Source organism: Aplidium turbinatum, chromosome 8 (genome assembly GCF_918807975.1).
Source record: "Aplidium turbinatum chromosome 8, kaAplTurb1.1, whole genome shotgun sequence".
Taxonomy (NCBI): Eukaryota; Metazoa; Chordata; class Ascidiacea; order Aplousobranchia; family Polyclinidae; genus Aplidium; species Aplidium turbinatum.
In genome coordinates this window covers 7,301,945-7,325,034 of record NC_137479.1, presented here as the reverse complement: position 1 = coordinate 7,325,034, position 23,090 = coordinate 7,301,945, and the positions used below count along the sequence as shown (strand labels likewise).

At 37.1% G+C, this 23,090-nt stretch overlaps 1 protein-coding gene across 2 annotated transcripts; it reads right to left on the bottom strand.

Annotated features, from left to right (window-relative positions):
- Window positions 1-1,031: 1,031 nt before the first annotated feature.
- On the bottom strand, window positions 1,032-22,019 carry LOC145776410 (nuclear RNA export factor 1-like). Of its 2 annotated transcripts, XM_082587812.1 has the most exons (18): window positions 19,910-22,019; window positions 19,219-19,438; window positions 18,497-18,610; window positions 18,099-18,201; window positions 17,563-17,646; window positions 17,192-17,296; window positions 16,804-16,869; window positions 16,273-16,434; window positions 15,200-15,307; window positions 14,595-14,704; window positions 14,282-14,318; window positions 13,657-13,778; window positions 12,722-12,876; window positions 7,341-7,499; window positions 6,732-6,795; window positions 5,787-5,907; window positions 4,911-5,054; window positions 1,032-4,710 (listed from the first exon to the last, which is right to left on the bottom strand). In XM_082587812.1, exons 1-18 carry the CDS (start codon window positions 19,947-19,949, stop codon window positions 4,675-4,677), a joined length of 1,950 nt encoding a protein of 649 aa, XP_082443938.1. In that variant the 5' UTR covers window positions 19,950-22,019; the 3' UTR covers window positions 1,032-4,674. The 2 variants fall into 2 exon arrangements, with proteins under 2 accessions (XP_082443938.1, XP_082443939.1); XM_082587813.1 differs by lacking the exon at window positions 18,497-18,610.
- Window positions 22,020-23,090: the final 1,071 nt, after the last annotated feature.

Sequence of the window (23,090 nt, the reverse complement as noted above, 5' to 3'; positions counted from 1 at the left end):
ATGCCTTTAAACCAACAAAAAGCCTCCATGTCAACGGTACTGGGAGCAGCAGACTGCTTGAAGGTAGAGAGCTAACCAAATACAGGTATATTTCCAAAATAAAACGTTACTGAACGTTTTATTTAAACAAACTTCCTTTGAATTCACGAAAAGGATGCGCAGTACGACAAAAACAAGATATTTTCAACTTGGCTAAACTATGAAACTCCTGTATATTGCTAGCTCGCTTGCTGTATACCATTATAGGCTAGTCACCCCACTGGGTTAACTATCAAATGTCTACAAGCAAAATCTGGGTGATTTTATGATGCAAAGTTAATAGCCCACATGAGATGAAAGAAAACCTTAGCCAACCCATTTTAGTTCTGACGAAACGCTGAAGCAAGACATCTAACTTGTCAAGTATGACTTCGCAAATTTCGACGTTCCTGTCACAAGCAGGTGTACCGGATTTATCGCATTGCAGCCATCATCTCAAAGCCGTCGGTTGGACACAAAATGTTACTTTCGAAGTTGTTTGTTTGTCGTATCCAGGCTTACACCTGGTGGTTGAAAATTTAGATTAAGTGGACGGGAAGGCAGGGAAGTCAATCTTCATGTCCACCTTCAGGCATGCCTTTAAGTGCCCTACTAAAGACACAGCCGCATGCTCTTGAGCGGTGTCGAACCGGCGCCATTTAAATTGCCGTTCCGTGTCTCTCACCACGTGGCTATGCAGCCGACTTCGAATATTCGAAGTTGTTGATGTCCCTTGAGGCTAATGGGTCGAAAGAGGAATCTTGGCAGATTTTTCGACAATCACAGTCAAAAGCTTGTATCCTACTGTGACGATCCAGGCTTTTAAGAATTACAATTTACTACGTTGTAGTTCATTTTTCTCACGAGCTTGAATGGCCAAAGAGCTATCACCAGCACCAGACTAGCCACATAATCCTTCTTCAGTCACAAAAGCATGCGGAGTAAAGCTGTTCACATAGGCAGATATCGTATTCGAAATGAAGCCCAGAGCAAAATGCAATCGATCATGTTTTCAACCCCAAATTTATTGTGCAAGCATTGCTGCGATGTCGAAATACGTACGAGTCAAACAAACACAAATGTATATCCCAGACTATCTTCGATTTAAACACACAATATAATGGTTTTGATTTGACAAACCGCAGCAGTTCAAGTTTTCACCCAGTCAACAAAAGTCATTCTAACGTTAATAAACGTGGGTTGGTGTGATTTTATAGGGAAATAACAATGGATGCTCCCTTACACCGCGTGTACAACTGCACTTTAATGACGACTTAATTCAGAATACTGAATCAAAACACCATCCACGTTTGAGTCAAGACCGGTCAAAACACGCTCAAGGAAGTGTTCCGCAAATCAAACCTATGTCGTTGCTCTTTGCTAAAACTCACCAGAAACTGGCGGCATGCTTGAGCGCGCAATACTTCAATGTGGCCACTCTAAAAAAATCCCATTTTATTTTATTTGACTTATAAAAAAGTGTTGTAACAACGTTGTGTGATGTAATAAAATGATTGATGTAAAAGTAGATGGAGTCGTCCGTTTCAAAAAGATAGAAAGTCGGTGAGGAAGTCATAACAGATCCCAGAAGACTCACAAAGCGCTGAACGTGCAGGTGGCACATCTGCTGCAAGTGTAATGCTTGAAGTGGCTTGTTCAATGTTCAGGGTTGACCTTCGCCAACAGCCAGACTGCGTTAGGCTTGGCTTTCATAGCTGCGATGTGATTTCCTCGGCAGTTTCGAGCCAGTAAAGTTTTGATGGAAACATTTCCTTTGACGGAATATTCGGAAACAATTTTATGACTAAATTTCATATTTCAGCGTTTTCGTCCATCCGGTATATACAACATATCCATACACGAAAGCTGTGCGAAGATGTTTAACGGCTAAGATACAACACACAACGAAGCAAAAACATTGGTCGACTGCATTAGTTTATGTAATGGGAATTTCACAGACAGTTTCTTCTAATTTGTTTCATCTGGATTATAAATGTTTTATTTCATATTCCATTTTTTTTTTAAAGTTCTGTCATTTTTCCTTTCCCATTACACAAAATAAATCCAACAACTGCGCAGTTGAGAGAGCATCAAATAATGTTGATTTGATGACAATAAATCACATTGTGCAAAATGCCTGCCCCAGTTTACGAGTGCGAAACTGTGGCAGTAAAAACTCAAGAGAATGAACAATGCAAAGTGCAGAAAAAAATCCCCATAAGCTGGTGTTGATTCATCTATAATTTGAAAAAAATGAAGCCTCGACGAAACCTGTGTGCTTGAGTGAGATGATAAGAAAACGTCTTTTTCTTGATAAATCAATTAATATCATCTTTTTTGTGAAGTACATTTGTTTCCTGTTGTCCAGGTCAAGCATGTGTTGACTTTGGTGAATGTTTAGATTGAGATGTCCTGGATGGATAGCAAGTGTTGCTCTTGGTGCACTCCGGTGAACGGAGGTTGCTGATCTTCGGGGAGAACGAGATGCTGATCTTCTTGAATGAGAAAATCTTCATGGTCAGGGAAGACTGATCTTCGTGGGTTAGGGTAAATTTTGTGGTTGTCTTCTCAGCGCCGCAGCGAGTTGAAGAGGAAGCGCCTGCAGTGACAGAGCGCGGCTGTTCGTCAGTGAGAGGCTCAATTGTCTTATAAATCCCGCGCTGGACGCGAAACTTACGGGGCAAGAACTATCGCACTTTGCATGGGCACATTTCTCTTGAATTTTTTGGCCACAATGGAAAAGTACAAGAGGATTGTTTGCAAAATTTCACGTTGAAAACATTAATTCGACAAGTATGGGGAATATTAGTCACTAATGGAATTACAGCACGAAAACTACGAATCACACTTTACTACATAACAAGCGGTCATAAAGAACGGTAAAAACTAGGAAAAAACATGAATAAAAAAAAGTTTATGTACAATTAAGTTAGCATTGCTGCTAATAACTTATCAGTGGTAGCTAAACCCTTAATACAATAAATTACCGTGTTTTCACGTTTGAAATAACTTAAAAAATGTCTGTTTTTGATTGTCGTACACGTTGGAATAGTGTAAAAAAGACTCATTTGATGGGGATCTATCGAACCTTTTGTTTGATAGATGCAAAAACATTACAGCAAATTCAGTAAAAATCACAAAATATCCGAGCTAAAAAATGCATGCTATGAATGTATTTACATACGCTCTTGGCTTACGCTGATTGAGCACTTTACTGGAGGCACCTTTGCTATGCATTGCGCAAAGCTCACTGCTTGCAGTTTGAGCATTTTGGCAAGGTTGGCAGTAATACCATTTTTGGTGTTTGGGTACCACAAATGGGAAAATGTCACTTGAAGGTATATATCTCCATGGCCATTCCAGTGTACCTACTGCACTGAGAAGACCGGAAGGTCGAAACGGTGTGCACTGTGTGCTGTTACTTACATATTTAAATGCCTTTGTGTATTTTTTTGTTTGTGAATTGTGTTTTAGCTTTATGCAAAGCTGAACCGCAGCCCAAACATCTTTGTAATATTTGAGTATAGTCAAAGGAAATGCACGTATTTTTGAAGCATTATAATATCCAGTTATATTTATAATTTTTGATTGTGAAAAACAAATGAATTATTTTACAAATAATTTTGTATTATACAGGGTGACCCAAAAAGATGCGTACCCATGTTTTATTCGATTTTTCACGTTTGAAACACATCTTGGGAAAGCCACAAATTGACAGCAAAAGCTGAAACTCTGGTCAATGGTCTTCCATAAACTGAATAATGTGTGGTTGTAATTTGAAATAAATAGCTTTTCAATCAAAGTCACAATTGAAATTTTCATAGGTACGCATCTTTTTGGGTCACCCTGTATTATCTAACATTTAAGGGGTTTTTGGATCAATCGTCAGCTTTTATTTTAGTTTCTATAGAGTGGTCCAAAACTGGATTTACGGTTATGACGTCATCTTTAATGTGCTTGAAGTAGCTTGTTAAATACCAAAAAAATATAAAATCAATTCCTTAAAATATTGATCATATTTGGATTTAGGCTGTTAAGTCGCTTGTGGTTGTTACAAACCTTGCCTTTGAGCCGCCCTAGCACACATCGTCGATTACTGAATCAAAATTTGTCGCGCATGCATTTCATTGAAAGCATGAATCATATTTCCTAGTTGTTAGTTTTTATCATCTACTTATTTAGGACATTTTAAAAATTGGGATGTTTTTGGGTTGTTTAGATTTTAACTTGATTTTAATATTGAATTGTTTTTTTCGAGTGCACATGTTTGTTACTATATATCGCGTGAATTCAACTAAATTTTAAAGACTACATTTTGAAATTAAAGATGAACGTGAAAGTGATGAAAGTAGTCCTTCCACAAACCGGAATTGCACTTGCATCCGCTCAACATCAAGGAAGAATCATTTCTAATCAAATCTCCAATCTACGAACTGTCAATGTTGTAGAATTGAAACTTTTAAAATCATGAACATGTTTGATACATAAAATCCTTTACCACGGAAAGCTAGAAAACAAATCCATATAAAAAAAAGTGTTGATGAAAGTGTCCAACATCCAAAGGCTTGAGAGCGGAGTTGGGTGTTTCATTTCCAGTCACCACTTAAATCAAGGATTGTTTTGTCTTTCTGATCTTCAATTGGTTGGTCAATGATCTCACTTGAAAGCTTCTGGAGGAATTTTACCTTGTTCCTGTTTCAAACGTAAGACAACGTTAAATTAATGTCAATTAACCACCGATTGTGTGGAAATCCGTCATTACCATAAAACGACCGCAAACAGCTGAGCCATTTTTTTGAACCAGCAAAATTGCTATTTTACATCGTTTCAAGTCAACATGTGGCGACGTTGAAACAATGAAAAGTGGAAAGTGTTGGTGGTTGGGTTTTTACCTTGAGCGTTAAAAAGACCTTCCCCGCTTCTTCGTAGTTCCAGTTGTTCTCTTTGAGACACTGTTCGGAGAACATGACGTTCATGCCGGATTCTTTAACAAACGCGGCTATCATTTGCGTTTGTATAGTTGAAGATGATGGCAGCTGTCAAAATGAATTATAATAGTTGATTAGAATTTTACCTGAACCTATAAAATGGCTGCTTTAGATTGTTTGAACTTAAAACAAATCAATTAAAGGCAGGCAAGACACAACAATAACACAGGGTTGAGCATTACAACAGTATATTACATATTTACAATAGTTCAACATTCAAACGTTTTCGACTTAACTTAAGTCCTCATCAGACTTAACATTAGACCTCATAATGAGGACTTAAGTTAAGTCGAAAACGTTTGAATGTTGAACTATTGTAAATATGTAATATACTGTTGTAATGCTCAACCCTGTGTTATTGTTGTGTCTTGCCTGCCTTTGGTATAAAAAAGCAAACTCTCTCCCGAAACTATAAATCAATTAAAACTCTTCAATCTTCAGACTATTATTTTTAAATAACATATTTTTATCTCTATAATACTACGTTGTTATGTTATAGATATAACTAAACTACATTATCCAAGAATAAATTGTAGCAAATACAAAACAAAGTGCTCAATGCAAGTAACAGAACTGTTTACTTTTATTTTTCAGTGTTGCGCCTGACGATTGCACCTAGTATGAAACCTTAGGTATTTAATAATATTATAGTGTATAATCGATATAAGTACAGTATCATAATGAACATATTTAAATTTCCAAGGCAGTTTTAATGAATCACTTTCAATATATACGTTTTTGTGATAATGTCCAAATATAAGATGAGTTACTGAAAGTCACCTTAGTTTGAGGCTGGATTGATGCAGAAGAAGATGTGGAGGCGGATGAAGGATTTTTAGACTCCTTGATTTCACTGGAGGTGGGATTCCGGACAAAATACTGCTCGTTGATGATCTTCAACCTGGAGGAGAACGGATCAAGTTCTGAGCAAAACTTTCATACGCTTGGTTTGAACCAAGACAGCAAATCAAACGCTTTTCACATTATTAATTCAACGTCTGCAGATGTTGAATCAATGTTAACAACTGTCTGATTTGCTGTCTGGAGATGAACAAGTTGCCGCATACAAGATCAGTTATATTAAAATAAATTATATCTTTAGAATCATTTGCTAAGCTCCTCTGATGTGAAAATTTGGGACATTTTAATGCTTGAAAATGTGTAAGACAACAAATCTATTATCGCGTTTCAGATGAAATGCTTTGTGTGGCGATTAATATCAGCAACGTTACAGTGACTGAAGATGAACTTTGTAAAACCTGAATCTGACAATCAACTATCTGGCAGCCCTAATGAAAATCAATTGGAAAAATGTTAGACACCGCTGCACCGAGAGTTGGTTGGGTTTTCGGGACAATCACAACAATTGAAGTAGAAGCGAGCAAACATAAATAAAACGTTAGTTTTGATTGTAGTTAAATATGCAGCCAAGTTGTCAAAGTGATTCATAGCCAGATAAAGTGAAACGTTGTTTCAAATAAACTAATTCTCGACCTCGACCTGATTCTAAGACCGGGCAGGCAGAGTTGTAGTTTTTCGTCATTTCAACGTCTAACGACGTTAGAAACATGTATTCCCACTACAAAGACAGCAAAAGCAAATCAACGTCTGCAACGTTGTATCAATGTAAAACATGGTTGATTTGCTGTGTGGGCAATGGCTACTTTGTTGGGATTGGACAACCGCTGTCATACTGATGAATGATGCAACACTAAATTCGCTTACCCGTTATTTACAACTTGGCAAAAGAAACTTCTTGAAAACGCCCGCAAGAAACCATCCCGGCCACCTGGAGAGGTTAAACATGGGTTAAAATTGTCAAAAAAGATGGTAAAAACATTTTTGCAAACACAACAGTGTTACAAGTGCGTAATGAAAGCTTCCACGCAATGCATCCACTATCTCAGCAGCGGCAACGGCAACCCTGCTTTATCTTAATGAAGGCAATACTGGATAATAATTTTAATCCTAAACAAAGGTAATCATCATCATCAAGTTCAAATACCCAGTAGCTTCTTCACAAAGTGATCTCCGGTTTTGATGAATACCCAATCTTCGATACCACCTTTGTGACGTCAAGATTGATCACAATGCGAGAGATTTACGGTAAACACTTTCACATTTTCTTTAGACACAAAACAATTTCGAATCACTCAGATCTCAGTTAAGATAAACGAATACAAACGCATCAGTTTGGTTTCTGTTGCACAAGCACAAATCAAATTTCAACAAAGGCCCAGACAGCAAAATCGATTCAACGTCTGCAGACAATGAATCGATGTAAAAATGCCGGGTTTTGCTGTCTTGGGCGTAATACAATTGAACCAAACTCACTTTCTTTGAAAAGTCCTCGGACAATGAAGTTAACAATGGTGGATGTGACAAGCGGCACGTCAATTGAGAGGCTGGTCAATAAATGCTTGGTGGATGGAAGTTTCTCCAGCTTCGAGAGGACGTCGGTTCTCCGCGTGCAAACGCTCGATGTCTTGAGACCTGAGTTCATTTATGTTTTAAAATGACGTTGAATTGAAGCAAATGAGAAGGACCTCTCAGGCAGCGATTAAATATCTTTTGAGATTGATTTAAAGTCTACAAACGTTGATCCGTTCGTTGATCAAGCGTTTGGTTTCCCAAAATTGTTAAACTCTTCTTTCTTTTTAATTAAAAATTTATTAAGAAAATCAGAAATTAATTTATAATCAAAAATGTTTTTTTTAAATGCCTGGTGAACAGTTTCACTTTGTATTGTCACTTTTATCTTGTTTTGTTATTTATTTCTTTTCTTTCTAACATTTTGCCAGTGAGCACGATTATGAAATCAATCAAGAGAGGCCTGTCAGTATCTCAGACAACCGGGACAGCAACTGTTGTACAAATGCACAAGCTTGCAATTTTCGTGACTATTCAAACATTTTCAATAAAAAATTCTCTGATAACGTCGCCGGACGTTTAAGCAACGCAAAAGAACAGTTCCGTTCTCGCTCAAGGCGTTTGCACAAAAAGTCTCACTTCAATCTCACTCAACCGACTCACGCCAAAATCACGCCACCCACACGTCATAGTCACGTGGGCTGACACACCAACATTTCGTATGATTTCGACAACCGCAAAAAGACTTGTTGCAAATGGACTTCGGACAAAAAATGTCTCGCCAAGAACTTAAAAACATTATCCCAAGCAAAGACTAGATAGTAGATATACTTGGTGCACGAAACCAAATCGCAAAAAAACTTTAGAAATGTACTTCGCAAATAGTCAGGGCCGGATTAAGGTTTTATGGGGCACTGGGCTGAGCTGAAAGTGGGGGCCCTTATCAAGTGACATATTTCGCTAAAATTTAATGGTGGAGTGGGGCTACGACACGGGCCCAGTTGCATGTATCTGTGGCACCGAGCCCCAAACAGCGGACCAGTGGCGTAGCCAGAAAAATTTCTTAGGGGGGCCAAATATTTTATGAATTGAAAAGAACAACAAAGTGTTTGATTTAAAGCCATCGCCACTTGATGTGCAGTGGCGTATCCTGGTGGGTTGAAGCAATAAAAATGGTAGGGGGTTAGAGCGTGCCCACGCGTATGCTAGGGGTGTCCGGGGGCATGCTCCCCCGGAAATTTTTTGAAAAATTACACTCAAATAATGGATTATACCGCTTTCTGAAAACACTTTTAGGGTAATATTTGTATGAAATTTATTAGCAGATAAACAGCTATTAACTTAATTAAGATAGCTCTTACACACAAACGGGCAAAAACTGCGGCTAAAATTAGAGAACACTAAAAACTCAGCTACACAAAAACTCTAATAACTACACAAAAACCCAACAGAGTAAGCCATTCTGAAATTGCTTCCACAAATTAGTTCAAAGAAACGTAAATCGCGTAACTTTTGCGCGAATTACGATTTGCAAAATTTATTGGTGTCTTTCTGTGTGTCTAAAACAAGTCCTTGGGGGTGTTAATAGCCAGATGTCTTGGAAAACGATATAAATTTCTACAAACTTTATTATATTTTCAACAAAGGGCTCAACTTCGGAATCCAAACTTGGAAAATTTTTGGGGGGCATGGCCTCTTTCGCCCCCCCTGGCTACGCCTATGCAGCGGATCACTTTCTTGTTTGCCCTCGGCTTGCCACCCGGTGCAGTAGGTGGGACCTGTCAGTGCATAACGCCGTTGCGGAAGAATGTGTCAATCTTTGGTGTATCAACGAACTTTAGAAGACTTGATAGAAGAACTGCATCATATCTAACTGACCATCTTGTATCAGATAACGTCTTCAAAACAGGCAAACCATCTAGGAATTTTCGATGGACTTGCCAACGATGAGGAGACGAGCCATGAATAAAGGCTTTCCAACGATTCAAAAAGCTCAGCGGCAGAACGGCATGTTTCTACAGGACATTTAGGCTACCGATTAAATTAAGTGAATGTGCTGTGCAAGGGACATAATGAGCTACACTACATTTCTCGCGCAGAAGAGCTTGAAGACCGTTATACTTGCCACTCATATTGGCAGCATTATCATAACTTTGACCCGTAATCCGTACCATTTTCGGATATGAAAGTATCAAATAAATACGTTTTTTGTTAAAAAAACGAAGAAAAATTGAATAACTGGGGCTGGGCAGGGGTGCTGCAGCACCGCAGCACATATGGGTGAGCCGCCCTTGCTTGTTTGAGATACGAATTAAAGCAGTAATCTCCAGCTGTGCAACTAAAAAAACTAGTAGATTTTTTTTTCTTTGATGTGGGGGCCCCCAAAAGTGGGGGCTAGGGTGGTCCTCAAATGTATGCAAAAATTTCAAACTTAAAAAATTGTAGTGCACACACTTCTATTTGGTTCCTTTTTGTATAAAAACATTTCCCTTAAAGTTTGAAAGAATTTGATAAAGGTTTAGAGGTGCCAGATTACAGGTGAAAATTTAATAAATTAAGCCATTTACGAAACTCGCCGAATAGGGAACTCGCCGAATCGGATTCGCCGAATAGTAGCAGACACCCAGGTGGTGGTGTTCCGTTGAGGATTATGACCGATAATTCTAGAAATTCTTGGTAGTCGTCTTTTGGCAGATTATTATTACGCAGATGGTGGATGCAGAACTGTATGATTTCATGAGAAAAGCTGCTGTCATCTTTTTCCAATGTCACATACCCATATCCATTGTGAGTTAAATCGCTTAAAAAGGAGAATGTCTGGTCCAGATGATGGCCCAAGGCATGTCAAGAAGGCTTTTTGTAATATTAGTTCCAGAATAATGGTGACGACAAGCCAGATGAAGCATGTCCTTGTTCAATTCTTTTGAAATTAGGACACAAGCACCAGACTTCTGACCAGTATTGCTTGCTGTTGTGTCAAAACACATCGCTTAATTACATTACTAGCAACACCACAATCCCTGACACATGTCACAACTGCACTGGCCTGTGTGCATCCTGAAGATGACAGCAACTTTGGAACGCCAAGCAACTTATTAGTAGTGATGCCAGTGATAATTACTGGCAATCGCTCAACTACTGCACTCCCACTGATATCTGGAAAGAGTTTTCCATCCCAATGAACCGTGAGAGTTGGATCATTTACAAATAAATCGTTTATTTTTGAGGAGGTGTCTTTACGCTGAGCAATTCTAGCTCTTCGTACCGAAGAACGATTGACAGCCAGTTCATCCAAATCACATCCCAAGCTATTAGATGTTGCAGCTAAAACAAATGTTGCTTTTCGGTGCCACTTCTGTCTAAAGCAAATGACAATGCCTTATTTATGACCTTCCGGGGTCTCTTTTTTGGTGTTGCATTTTTTGTCTTGTAGACCACGCTTTCAATAACATCTTCTGAGTCATAGCTGTCTTCTGCACTGCTGCTAAACACATCATCAATATTTACTTTTTTCAGCAATTGTTCCTTGTCAGCATCTGATTTCGCTTTTCGTTTTAGTTGTCCTTTTTTTGTTTCATATTACTGCTTTAACTGTTGCGCCAAAGCAATATCTTTACCAGTCATTGTACCTTGTCGAACTGGCATACGCTGAAATATTAAAGACCTTTTGTCTTCTTCAATGGTCATGGTAGTGAGAGCATCTTTATGGGCAAGGTCAAGTCCTAAAATATCATCTTCATATTTCTTTTTTCAATTTGCGGTTTTGATTTTGCTTTGAACCCCTTTTGCAAAGATTTCCAGTGATGAAATAACTTTTCAAGTTTGTTTTTGGCATAACAATCTGTTGAAGTTGGAATAGCTGCCTTCAGCCAGTGGTCTATAACACGCTTTATCACAATAGATATACTTTCCTTCAAGGTTTTCTTTTCTGCATTGTGATAATGGAATAATAATCCCAATAAAAGTTACAATCGGCTGACTTATCAAAAGAATGCAAGTTTTTGCTCTTGTTATCATTATTATTAATCAGTTTATGATCTTCTTTTTGCAATAGCAAGTAGCAGTCAGGATTATGTTTAAGGAGCGCTTTAAAAATATGCTAATATCTGTAGTTTTAACCTGTGTAAAGCTCTATACTGTTAACTTTCACTATAATAATTTATAAAGGACAACCAATCATCTGCATGAACCTCAGTCTTTTTTAAATTCTAAAAACTAAAATGTAGCTGAATCTAGAATATCTGCTCAACTACAGACAAAGCTTTGGAAGCTAGTGTGACATAACTTTATCTACGGTACTGTTAAGACTATCAAATTCAACATGGCAGCCAAGTAATGGTGATCAGTGAAATGGAACAACATCATGCTGAAAAAAAGAGATTAACCCAGTTTAAAAGAGGACATTGCCTACAACTATATCAACAGTTGGATAATTACAACTTCAGTGTGTCAAGTATGGTTTTACAGACTGTAGCTTCTCAAGTTCTCATATGTTTGCATAGGGAAAAAATCTGAATTTTCAAGGTAAATCTGGCACCTCTAAACAAAGTTCAATCTCTCTGAAATTTTTACAGGGTCCATTTTTGGTCATTTGGAGATGTTTTGGGTAGTGTCACATTGCATTTTCTAAAATTCGGTTTTCGGGACCACCCTAGTGGGGGCCCTGGGCTTCAGCCCAGTCCGCCTCCCCCTTAATCCGGCACTGCAAATAGTCACATTAACATTCAAATATCCTAAAAATTGAACAAAGCAGCTATTCAAGCATCTGGTTTAAAAGTATGGAAAGTTCTTGCGTGAAATAAGCTGAACTATCAGAGATAAGATTTGCATTTATTGCGTCATTATTGATCTACAATGGTAAGGTACTCAAAATCCATTTGCTGCGCCGGGATGGAATAACGTAACGGCTACAACTTTATATGGTGCAAGAAACAACGCATCCAGTGCTCAGATATTCATATATTTCCAGCAGGGATTCCTAGATCCCTGATTACTGGAAGTAATTACCGCGGAAACACTCATTCCGACCGAACAAACACATACACAGCACAATGCACAAACCGATCAGCAACACATTATAGACACACTCGAGTGGCTCCCATAGAGAAAGGCAAAGTATAAATATTCTTAAACTTCAGCTCCCCATTCAAACCACCAAAGATGTCTCGGGAGGTATTTCGAAAAGTGCAAATACTTTCAACGTAGACAAGCATGCCAGTTAGAGGAAACTAAATATTTCAACCACTTATGTTTAGTCTACAGACGTTGAATTAACGTAAAAAACGACTGATTTGCAGTCTGGGTGATGACCAATTATGAACCTTTCTACGCATTTTTCAACTTACTTGAATTTTTCATTCTTTTTAAGTTCCTGCTCAGTTGGTAATATTTCGATAACGACGGTCCACGTGGAGAGGAGGGTACAGAAAATGAGAAGACCGTGTCCTCCTGGTAAGCTTCAATCAGGTCGGAACGGGACTTGTCGTAACAGGTGAAGTACCTGCGAGAGTTTGAATACCAATTTGAACCATACTTCTATCGATCGTATTTTTTAAAGAATAACGCATTTCTCTCCACTGGTTGTGCTTATTGTTTCTATTTATTGTCTGATTTAGTTTGTTTGCACGCATAGAAAAATAATCTTGCCAAACTACATTTACCTGGTCTGCTACTATTCGGTGAGTCCGATTCGGTGAGTTCGATTCGGTGAGTTCCTAACCTCTAACCCTAACCCCTAACCCTAAAACGGCAATGATAATTAGGCTACGGTGCCCGATAATTAAAAAAAAAAATTGAAAAAACCCCCCGTTAAAGGATCGGACTCACCGAAACGGGCCATTCCGACATTTACCACGAGCCATGGAAATTAATGCTTGCAATCAAGCGAATGACAACCATCCAGACTGTCAGTCCTAGACAGCAAAATCCGTCATTTTAACATTTAACAAACATTAAACATTTAACATTTAATTTTAACAATTTTAACAAACGCCTGCAGACGTTGAATCAATGTAAAAGTGACGAATTTTTCTGTCTGGAATAGTAGCTCACAGAACTGTACGCAACTCCATCCTGTACAGAGCAACGTCGACCCAGAGCATGCGCTCTTCATGTCTGATAACTGTTCAGGGCGGGCAACTTCGGTTGTCGTATGGGAAGACGTGACCCTATTGCAGTTAAATGTAGAAGGTCTGACTATGCCGAAAATGAGCATCCAATAATAACTGGTACAAGCTACTTGAATATCAGTTTCTCAAAATATTTGGAATGTTACACTTACAGTTCAATGAACTGACGGATGACCTCCTGTCCATTGGTGGGAACGTAGTCCCTGATAGGTTTCGGCATCTCGCTGTTGTCAAGCGTGGGCAATATAACCGGTGCAGGTAACGTGTGGCCATCCTGAAACGTACATACATCAATGCGTCATCAAACAACCGCAATGTGGTGAAATGGAATTTTATTGATGGGTAGTTGTCCACTGTCGAGTCACTTCCCAAACAGCAAAATCGGCCATTTTTACATTGATTCAACGTCTGCAGACGTTTAACTAATGTAAGTATGAGGGAATTTGCTGTCTGCGACGTATCGACGGTTGTCTTGAAGGGTTTCTTCATAAACACATAAAACACTCAACAAATAGAAACTCGTAATTCCTCGTAACGTTGAGACACTGGAACAGAGATGGAAACATCAGCGCCTTTATTACTCAATACATAGCAAACAGCAGGTTTCCTTTTATCGGACACAAGCTGTCAAACAGTGCATTGGATGAGATACCAAGGTATTTCTAACCATTTGCAAATACGTCGAATAACTTGGTTAAATTACTTCAAGAATAAAAACAAGGTCAGCAAAGATTACAAGTTTAAAATACATCAATGCATACAACATTTGAAACTTACCAGTGTTTTCAACTGAGGGAAAATGTCTCTTACGTCACTGCAAAAAAGAAATCACTTCATAAGAGACAGACACATGAAGACAGAAAACGAACAAAAACGAGTGAATTTTGTTTTTTTATACGATTTGTTGTATTATCACTTTCAAAATTTTAAAAACTACGTAATTTATGAATGGTATGCGCGACCAGACTTCAATGCAAATGTTTGAATCAAATTGAAAAAAATGAGTGCAAAATTCAAATATCAGTTTCTAAAAATGCTTCCGTCAGTTATGGCATTTCAGTAAGGAATTAGAGAACACGACGGTTGTAACCTGATATATTCCGTAGTCGATTTGTAATCGCCGCATACAGGATTTTTATTCAAAGTCAATTCCGCCAGATTCCAGTCCTTTAGTTTCTCAAGTTCCTTGATGGACTTGATCTGAAAAGGTCACACCGTCTTTGAGGTTCGTCAGGCACAAGAACAACGTTCTATCAAACAACATTTAAACCTCTAGGCCGAAAATTGAAGAAAACTTAACGACCATGCGAAGAAGCATGTCTTGATTTGATTGCGTATGGGAAGAAACGACAAGATCAAGCAACAATGGTTGAGGGGGACCTTTAGCTGATCTGTGTTTCATTTTTTAGTCTTCCAGGGAGTCTTTTCCATGTCTCCAGCTCCTTATCGAGCATTAATCGAGGAATTAACGCTAACATAACACTACTTCAATATATACATAGGTTGGACTGTCATCTTCAATGCATCACTGGTTCAGAACCTATTGCATGCATGTGAAACTGCCAGGAGTAAATTTAAAAATGTTGTCCTAGTCTGAGAATGAAGGTTCCACCACAATAAACTATATAAGTGTTTGCACGTAAGAGCAGTATCAGTGAAGAATAAGCAACTCAGACAAACATTTCGGCATCTTACGTTATTTTTCTCCAAATTGAGCGTCTTCAGACAAGGCGTCATTGGGACCAGCAGCTTCAATGCATCCATATTGCCGATTATATTGGCTGATAGGTCCAAAGAAACAAGCTGAATGGGAAATAAAGTGTGTGTACATGTACTATTACGTGCAATCGTACATATCAACCTTACATCTTATGAAAAACACATAAGCGTGTAAATTAACAAAACCGGGATCAACCGATTTGCACACAAAACGATTTTTCTAATAAATTAAAGTCTTACTGACAAAGCTGGCCCACAAATCAATATTTGATAAACAGTTAAGCAGTCCATGCACTGCATCAATTCAATGACAAGGCAGAAACAATTAACCACATATCATGCAAAAAGAAACTGTACTAAATATTCATCCGAGGCCGTCAATGCCTTGTTGAGATAAATCCCTTGCGTAAGCCACAAAATTTCCCTAAAAAGTTTTCTTTCATTCATCAAATGAGGTATTTTCAACAACGCAGCAACAATGTTCAAAACATCGTTTAATAAGTGGAAAAATCTGTATGATACTGCTTGTGTGTGGTGTAGTCATGAAACGTTTTTCAAAGCACTTGATAAAATGCCTACTTCCTCTTGGCAAGCAAACTGTACCAAGATTGCAACACAGCCATCATCAAAACAAGATGTACAAACAGGTTATTAAACTAACTTGGTTTAGTAACTTTCCAAGAAAACACATTGCACTAAGACTAACAGCAATGGCTGAGCTATCTCAGTGACAAACCAAAATATCTGTCGGCACTAATCAGTCTTTTTTATATTGATTTGACGTTTGCAGACGTTAAATCAATGCGAAAAAAGGAACGAGTTATTGATTAAAATTGTGCCACATGAGTTTTTGAGAAGGTGTGTAGAGGAAAAAAAAACTTTACCATTTTGCAGAAATTCAACACTGTAGCAAGAAACCGACAGGAAAATAGTGTTGAAAGCATCTTAAGACTAAGAATCGTAAGTGTGGTCTGCATAGTCACATACAATGCACTCTAACAAGCTTATCGCTTTTTTCAATCTAATTTCTTTTTAAATAATCCCCTTACCGACGATATGTTCTCGGCGATGATCTTCGCCACCACAAAGAGATGATAAGGGAAAGGACCTATCTTCAGTTGGATCCTCTCATCAGTGAGCGCACGCTCATGAAATAAGGAGGAGGCGTTCAAATGCTGGTCGATTGATGAGAAGCGACCGCCCAATACTTCCTGCAATGGAAGTCTGAGTTTGTGGGGAACATCGGGAAACGTAAAATTGTAAACAAACAATAATCAATTTGTTACAGTGAGTATGACTCACATTTATCCAGAGAGCAAAATCCGTCACTTTTACATTGATTCAACGTCTGTAGACGATGTAGACGCAAACGAATCAATGTAAAAATGGCGGATTTTGCTGTTTGGGTAAGGTACACAAATTAAATTGGAAAGCTAACAAATTTGTTTTTAGCCAGCAAAGCAGTTCCTTTTCACATTACGTCTGCAGATATCGCTACAACAAAAACTCAAACCAGCAAGAATTTTAATAGTCAAGATATCATTGAAAAACTACTGAGGTACAAATCAACAGTCACTGACCTTGATTTTTTCAATTTGTTTTTCCGTGAATGGTGGTGAGCGACTGGTCCTCATCAGAATGACAAGCTGTCGAAGTTATTGCGTTTAGAGTGCAAATCAACACGTGTAAACACTTTAATTACTAATTGCCAATATGAAGATGTCATCCAATGTGTTGTATTTGTTTAAAAAGACCAAGAAAATACATTGGGAATGATACAAAGATAGGCTATTCACACAGAATATTTTCTGCTTTATAGACTACCTAGAGTCTTAGACAATCTACATTCTATGGAAATATATCTGCAAGATATAAATAATGAAAGGCACGGAATGCAAAATAAAAGCCTCTCTGTACCAAATAATAGGTTGAGGCTATGTTGGATTCCCGAAATTTGATCATTTTTACCTTGTTGCCGTCAGGGCCGGATATTTTCTTACTGCAATCTCTGATCGCCTCTGCCGTGGTGCGATCCTCAATAAAGAAACTTGATCTTTGCCCATCCAAATGATACTGAAAGTAAAGCTCGATCAATCAAGGCAAAGGATTTGAACACGACACATGAAGACTTGCACAGTTACAAAGAATTTTAAGGTATTATTTATCTTAAACTGCCACCCTGGCTGGGAAACTCCGTTATTTTAAAGTTGATTCAACGTATACAGACGTTGAATCAATGTAAAACAGACAAACTATGCTCACTGTCATGTTCAACTGAGAGTGAAACTGCTTGAGCTGCATTGAAATAATGTTTGAAAACTATTTTAGTGACGTCGCACCTGAATTGGATGAAATTGAACGAAAGCAGTATTTTGAATTTCCTCTCTCAGCCATTCTTCATCGTACATACTTCCATCAATTATCTGAAGGCAAATATTCAACATTAAAATTTCTTGCACCTTTCCAGCATATAAGTCCTTTTTGACAATGATTTAATGCCTGGAAACAATATCCCAGACTTCCACTCATCCAGATGTTAAACAACGCAAAAATGACGAAATTATTCGTCTGGGATATCTTTTACGCCACACAAACCAGTGAATTTACATCACGAAATATGAAGACAAAACAAATGAAGCGGACGACTTCAGCTAAAAACATAAACAGCTTTAAATTACACTTTTTGAGTGAACATTAAGATTGGAAAGAAAAACTGGCTCCTTAACTTTCACGTCTGCTTAATCCAGATCAGCTATAAGATATGATGGAAAACTGGATTGTTAGTTCAAATGAATTATTAGAGAAAATATTAAAAGCCTGTTGCACAATTCAATCAATTCTTTTATGAGGAAATTGAAAACCACTTTTTACTTGCCGTAATTTGATACCATGTCTTTTCCGTTGGGGGCCTGGACCTGGGATTAGGTCTTTGATTGAGCCTTTCATTTCTGTTTGTTCTTGGCCGATCGTATGGCTTCCTATGCAAAATATGAAAACAATTAATTCACTTTTAGCATAGGTGATAGTAACGGACGGTAGAAATATCATCATAGTATCCTCTTAGCACAAAACAGCTTTGGTAATCTCACAACGTTATACAACTCTACAAAGTATGTTTTTCTTACTGTTTTGCAATTAACACATTAAAAAATGCTTTTTCTGTAATTAATTGTGAAAAGCGATTTCTATAACCTTTCATATAATGTACACGACTGTACCAAACTGTTCATTTCCCGAAAGATCAACATTAACTAGACACACAAAAACGCATACGATCTTTGGCTGTGTTGTGTTTCCCCATCCATATTGACATCTCCATCCTCATCTTCAAGAGGACTAGCATCCACTCTCTGATCTTGGAAGTAATTTGATCTTCCTCTTGAAGATCTACAAAAATATTTTGCCTACATGGACCCAACAGTGCTTGGGCATGTTTAATTGCTTTGAACTTGTGGTGTTTTTGATGAATGTGTGAAGATAAAGCATGTGTAGTGAACTGTGCTCTTCAAAACTAATTTAGATTGGGTTGACTGAAAAAAAATTAAAGACTTTAACAGCTTTCTGGTTTGGTGCTTGAGTTATACAGAAGTAAACAAACATTCAAACAGCATTGTGAAATGAAGCTTTAGAGATATGACGTCATTGTAGTTGAATTTGATGTAGGTTTTTGTTTTCTATGACAGTATAACGTTTTTAAGTGAGAAAATTGAAAAAGAATTCATTTTTCTCTATCCAGCAATGGAAGATTTGTAAAATGTCTTCCACTCCAGAAGCTGCCGAGATTCAGTTATTCCTGCAACAGCATTCATAGTTTATGATCGTAGAATATTGTATTATCACAAATGAGTGATAAAAATGTTGATACAAAACCATCTTACAACACAAGTGTAGATGTAGAAACTTATAACGTATTGCTCTATTTCAATAAAAGCACACTGGCACGAGTGTGAACTGTGAAGCCTTCAACTGGATGGTGCATTGCAATGGGAACTTACCCTCCTCTATAATTTGGTCGTCTACCTCGGTTACCGCGGTAGTTACTTTTTTGGTTATTACTGTAATTGCCACGGTAGTTGCTGTTCCCGCTTCTTCTTCCTCGATAGCTGTTTCCTCTCATCTTGCTTTGGTAGGAGCTTCGATTTTCATAATCTCGATTAGAAACTTCTCCACGATCATCATGCTCAGAGTATCTTGAACTATAATCTCCTCCAGCACCTGATGGCATCAATGAATTCAGGATGTTTTGATTTCAGGATGTCTTGGTTTACGAATCAAAAATTTTGATACGTCCTTTTATGGAGGTTGCACTGTTGTGTTTTATTGCAAGTGTAGCAATAATTTTCCAGTGTATCAAAACAAATGCAATCAAATAGCACAAGCAGAATGTTTTAAACACTTCAGAAAATTGTTGAGACACATTTAGTTTCACCATCCATCAAAAGCTTACCAGTTTGAGAATCGCTAATAGAGAGTTTACTTTGTTGCATCACAAACGTCAAGAACACTTATCAACATAAGTTACTGTACAGAAAAGCAACTATGTTCTATCTAACAGGGAAGCAACACTTAAAATTTTAAGCTCCATATACAATTTTAGAAAGTGATATTTTCAAGCAAATAATGAATTTAAAGATGAGATGATTTTTAATTTTAAGTTTAACTCAATAAAAAAATGCATTTTCTCACCAGATCTTCCTCGACCTCTTCCTTTTCCACGGAATGACATTTTTAGCAAGTTCAATTAACAGAAGTAAGTTCACAGCAAGTGCTAGCAGCTGCCTATGTAAAGGCTCTGCAGGTTAATCAATAAAGCATTATTCAATCATTTGATGCAACTTTTGCTGGTACACAACGAATAAGTGAATTCTAATAATTACAATGCAGAAATTTTATAAATCATTATCATACAAACATGTAGTTTTTAGACAGTATACAAAAGTACTGCTATATACATACTATGAAGCAGTGCAATGCACCTCTTAATTTCAATGTTTTGTGATGTAACCACATCAAAAAGCTGTAAAGTTTTTTTTCCGTAAGGTAGGCTATGGAATGGATGGTGTGTGACTGTTTCAAAACCACAAACCTTTGAACACTTGTTTTAATTTATGGATTTAAAATGCACAAAAAGAGGCAACACTGCAATCAAGAATTACTCGATAATTTCATTCACCACAACAATAGACTACTACACTAAATTGATGCACCAATTGTCAATGTAATGAATGTGGTTTTGGATTTTCAAACTGTCTATTTGGCTGATGATCAACATCCAAATACCTACGTTGATATAATGTTATTCAGCTTTATGACTATTTAATATTATAAATTGATGGTAGACTACAGTAAAATTACTTCTCTCTTGAAAGCTCCACAAACTTGATTGGAATTATTGTGGAAGGACACATTTCAAAACTCATTGAACATTGTGTTGTTAAAAAATATAAAAAATCCAGATTGTGTATTCAGGTTCAAAATCCCAGTATTCAAGTTCAAAAGTATTGACATCGTTTGGTCAAATTATGTAAAATCATTGTTATAATACGTATTGAACATGAAACAATTATTCACAAATATGCTTTTCATAAAAAATGCATGTCAGATTGGAGGTACCATAATGTAAATGAGTGAGTGTGTTGTAGCCTACTATAGCTTCAAAACAGTTTCCAGTGATGATTAAGTTCAACTTAACACAAACATTAATCAGTGTAGAATACTTCACAATTCAACTGCGACATCAAAGCAATAACCTGGACAAATATTTAAAATGAAAAGCATCACATTACACAAAAACGATGTAAAATTTGAAGGTTTTATAAATTGGACATTGTCTAAACTCAACTTCAATGAAACAATATTTCACATGACATTTACTCTTAAAATAATATATATACAGCTGATTTCAATTCATCTTGATTTGAATTACAGTTATTGTGTAATCAATACTAAAATGCAATTTAGCTCAAAGTTACAACAGTGCTCATTAATATGTGTGTTACATGAAAAAAATAAGCAAAACCTTTCCATATACAGCAACCCTGCTCAATCACTTAAGCTTCACATGTCACATGATTGGTCTGGGAACAACTTTTCACATTAATGGCTAGCTGTACAACTCAAATGCCATTCCATTGTCCACATTCGGTACTACTGTCTATTCCACTTTCTTGTGGTGAAAAAGATTTTATGAACGCAAATCTTTTTGCACAAACAACATTTGGTAGCTAAGGTCTAAACATCCAAACAGTTTTTAACAATACCAATAAAGTTGTTAATACAATGGAAAATAAAATGAATAATCACCTTCATGAGATATTTCTAACTGAACTACTGTCCATGCTCCAGTTTTTTTCACATTACTAAAACTAAATATATATTTGGGCACATTACAAATTTCGTATATAATTCAACTTTTTCACACCACAAATTATGAAATCTGTCTATTATTGGTACAATATAAATCGCTTAGTATAGAGGTGGATTTGAGCAGAGTTTGGTATACAAAAATTTTAAACCATTCAAACAAGCAAGCTTTATAAACAAAATCTCTCATGTGATGTTAAAATAGCACTTATCCTTTTTTATTTATGCAGGGGTTGAACAAAAAGGTATAATCAGAGCAGCATTTCCTAATATTTCAATGATCTTTTGTATTAAAATTAGTGAACAAGGTTTGGTTATCAAATTTAGTATCTATTAAAAATAGGTTTGTCCATCTACTGAAAAGAAATTTCTTCATAAGTATTAACATTTGTTGTAGTTTTTGATCATTCGATTTGTTTGCATTTATGAACTATGGCACAATTGCAACAAAAGTTTGAAAGCAAAAAATTGTATTTCCTCCAGTGTTGGCATCAAGAAGTGACCATTGAACAACTACTTTGACATCTGGATAAATAGACTTTATTGGCAAAGTTGCAGTGTACCTGTAAGTGCCACCTGCTTTAAGTGGACACTTCAGTCCACTAAGTCCACCTTTGCATCCATCTGGCTGATCAATAGGAAACGGGACTTTAATACCATCAATAATTCCATAGACTTTGGCTTTAGTTTGATTTGCACTTTCATTAATTGTGAAAGTGACGTTGATAGTATAGCTCTTTCCATGGTGAAGCTTGCAAGGAAATTCAGTGCAAGGGAATACTTCAACTTTTGAAATTTTTCCAACTTTTGACCCACAATCATTAAATTTCACTGTCTGGGATTTTGCAACAGAGAACAAAGCAACAATACACAATGTTATCACCAATAACTTCATTTTGATGTATCTAAGTATGGCTATAGTACCTACAGACACATAAGAAACAGAAAAAATTTAATATTAAACGTCGAATGCTAAACTGGGTTTCTCAATTCCCACCAAGCAATCATCAGACAACAACTATCAAAGTAAAACCTTCCTCATAATTCAATTAACGAACATTCAAATCTGCGAATAAATGGAAAACCTAAACAAAAACTTCTTTGCACGTGCTGATTGAGCAATGCACCAATACATTTTTGAGAAAATGCTACAGCCGTTGTTTGTCAAACACATCATAACCATTACACATAACGACTTATATGCACAGGCCATACCAGAGTGCTAGCTTTAAATTTGGGTGCAACCTAGTTCCTACCCTGAAAAGATCGAGAGAAAAAAATTAAAAAAGCCGAAGTTGCTGATTGCAGTTTCCGCAAACATTTTAAAGCTGATTGCAGTTTCCGCAAACATTTTAAAATTTCCGGTAATAATCATAAGAGTTTGCCAAAGTCGCTGATCGCAGATTCAGCAAACATTTCAAAAGGGTTTGATTGATTGAATCTCTATCCTCGGACTCGGAAAACTTCTTGCAGAGGTTAATCCTGGCAGTTTTGCACACTTGTA